This window comes from Bison bison, unplaced genomic scaffold (genome assembly GCF_000754665.1).
Source record: "Bison bison bison isolate TAMUID 2011002044 unplaced genomic scaffold, Bison_UMD1.0 scf7180017845385, whole genome shotgun sequence".
NCBI classification, from domain to species: domain Eukaryota; kingdom Metazoa; phylum Chordata; class Mammalia; order Artiodactyla; family Bovidae; genus Bison; species Bison bison.
The window spans coordinates 31,605-33,398 of NW_011475958.1; the positions used below are offsets into that span (position 1 = coordinate 31,605).

At 41.6% G+C, this 1,794-nt stretch overlaps 1 protein-coding gene across 1 annotated transcript in view; it reads right to left on the reverse strand.

Annotated features, from left to right (window-relative positions):
* The window catches only part of LOC104984401 (multidrug resistance-associated protein 4-like), a gene marked incomplete at both ends in the record, with an annotated part of 30,884 nt that extends 30,458 nt beyond the window's left edge, over positions 1-426 (reverse strand). Inside the window, one exon of the mRNA XM_010834092.1 lies at positions 177-426. Coding sequence (XP_010832394.1) covers positions 177-426 — 250 coding nt within the window. The remainder of the gene's footprint in view (positions 1-176) is intronic.
* Positions 427-1,794: the final 1,368 nt, after the last annotated feature.

Consider the following 1,794-nt stretch of genomic DNA (forward strand, 5'->3'; position numbering starts at 1 on the left):
AACTGAAGTGACTTAGCAGCTATATAGGAAGAGAGGGGAGTATGTATGACATTTTGGAAAGACTGCCAGCTTTGGCAATGAGACTTAAATGTCACCAAACTGGCACACAGTGACACCAAATAAGACATTGTTCATAAAGTTCACCTACAACTAAAAAAAATTGCTTTTCATCAAACCTTGATTCTGTTGATGCTGACAACGGCCTCTGACACCTTCTCGATAGCCATGGGGAAGTAGAGGGTGCCTGTAAACCTCACAGTCTCGAACAGCATCACCACCAGAAACACTTGGCTGACTGTGATCCGGTTGTTAAGGACCACGGCAATGATGAAGGTGATAAAAATCATGATTTTGCTGGCAGCAAAAAAAATTGCCAAATTCATTCCTCTAAGGTAGGAACTTTTCAGAATCTTGGAAATTTCATCCCTGGAAAAGAGTAGGAAACAGGTTTTAAAAGGAACACCAACATCAACCCATGAATTCAGTGCCCTGTGTGAGTGGCCCTTTTCTAGGCAGTGGACACAGATTAAGATAAACCATCCCTCACATCACAGAGACACTACACAGTGCACACCTGGGGGTCTGCCCTGACACCAGGACCACACACTGCATTGCCACTTCACTCTTCCAACTAAAAGCGTCCTTCATGTCACACTTTTAAACATTTTGAGTCAATCAGATTGGATTTGAATATTCAGTCAACAAGCATTTGAAATCACAAGTCGTGTGCCAGGTACCTTGAGAATGTCTAAGACAAAGCCCATCCCTGCAGGAGCTCATGAACTTGTTGGGGGACAGAATAAGCAACCCCCAAATTGTGAGACACCAAGACATTAGACAGGCAGCCAGCACAGCCCCCGTGGGAGTACAGAGCAGAGGCGTGTACCCCAGAGCAGTGGAGTCAGGGCAAGTCACAGACACATGGAACCTGAGACGACATGCAGTTAGTCAGGGCTGGCGGAGGCCAGAGAAGAGGAAGGATGAGAGTGTTTCCCCAGCAGAGGGAGGGGCGCCCACAAAGGTGCAAAGTGAGAGGTGACAGGGAGCACCCAGAGAATTCTAAGCACCCTGGGCTCGAGTATAAACAGTCATCAGATATTTAACTGAAAGATGAAAGAAATTCTACAAATATAAAGCAGAGCAAAACCCCAGCATTTTCAAGGAATACTACTCAACAATAAAAGGAACCAGCTACTTATACATGAGACAACTTGGATGAGTCTCTAGGGAATTCTTCTTAGTGAATAAGGTCAATCAAAAATGGTAACATACTGTATGGTATTATTTAGATAACATTCTTTAAAAATGAAAAAATTATAGAAATAGAGACCAGACTAGAGATTGACATGGGTTAAGGATGTGGTAGGGACAGAAGGGAAGTAGGTGTGCTATAGAAGGGCAACATGTTTAATCCTGGTCCTGATGAAAACATTTTGTATCTTCCCTGTATAGTTGTCAACATCCTGTTGCAATATTGCACTACAGTGTTTCCAGAAATTACCACTGAGGGAAACTGAGCAGTGGATTCACGGGAGGTCCCCGTACTATAAGCAACTGCATGTGAATCTATGATTATCTAAAAATAAAAACAATTACAATTAAAAAAAACCTGATATTTCCATGGCTGTTTGGAATGAAAAATACTGATTCGTAAAGTTGGGCCTGACACAGTTATACCCAGCCTTTATAATCTCCCCTTTGTACTACATTAACATAAATTACAGCTTTAGTTTAAATATCATTTCAAATACTAAAATTTTATAATTATTGCTTATTTGGGATTTGCGCTATTAA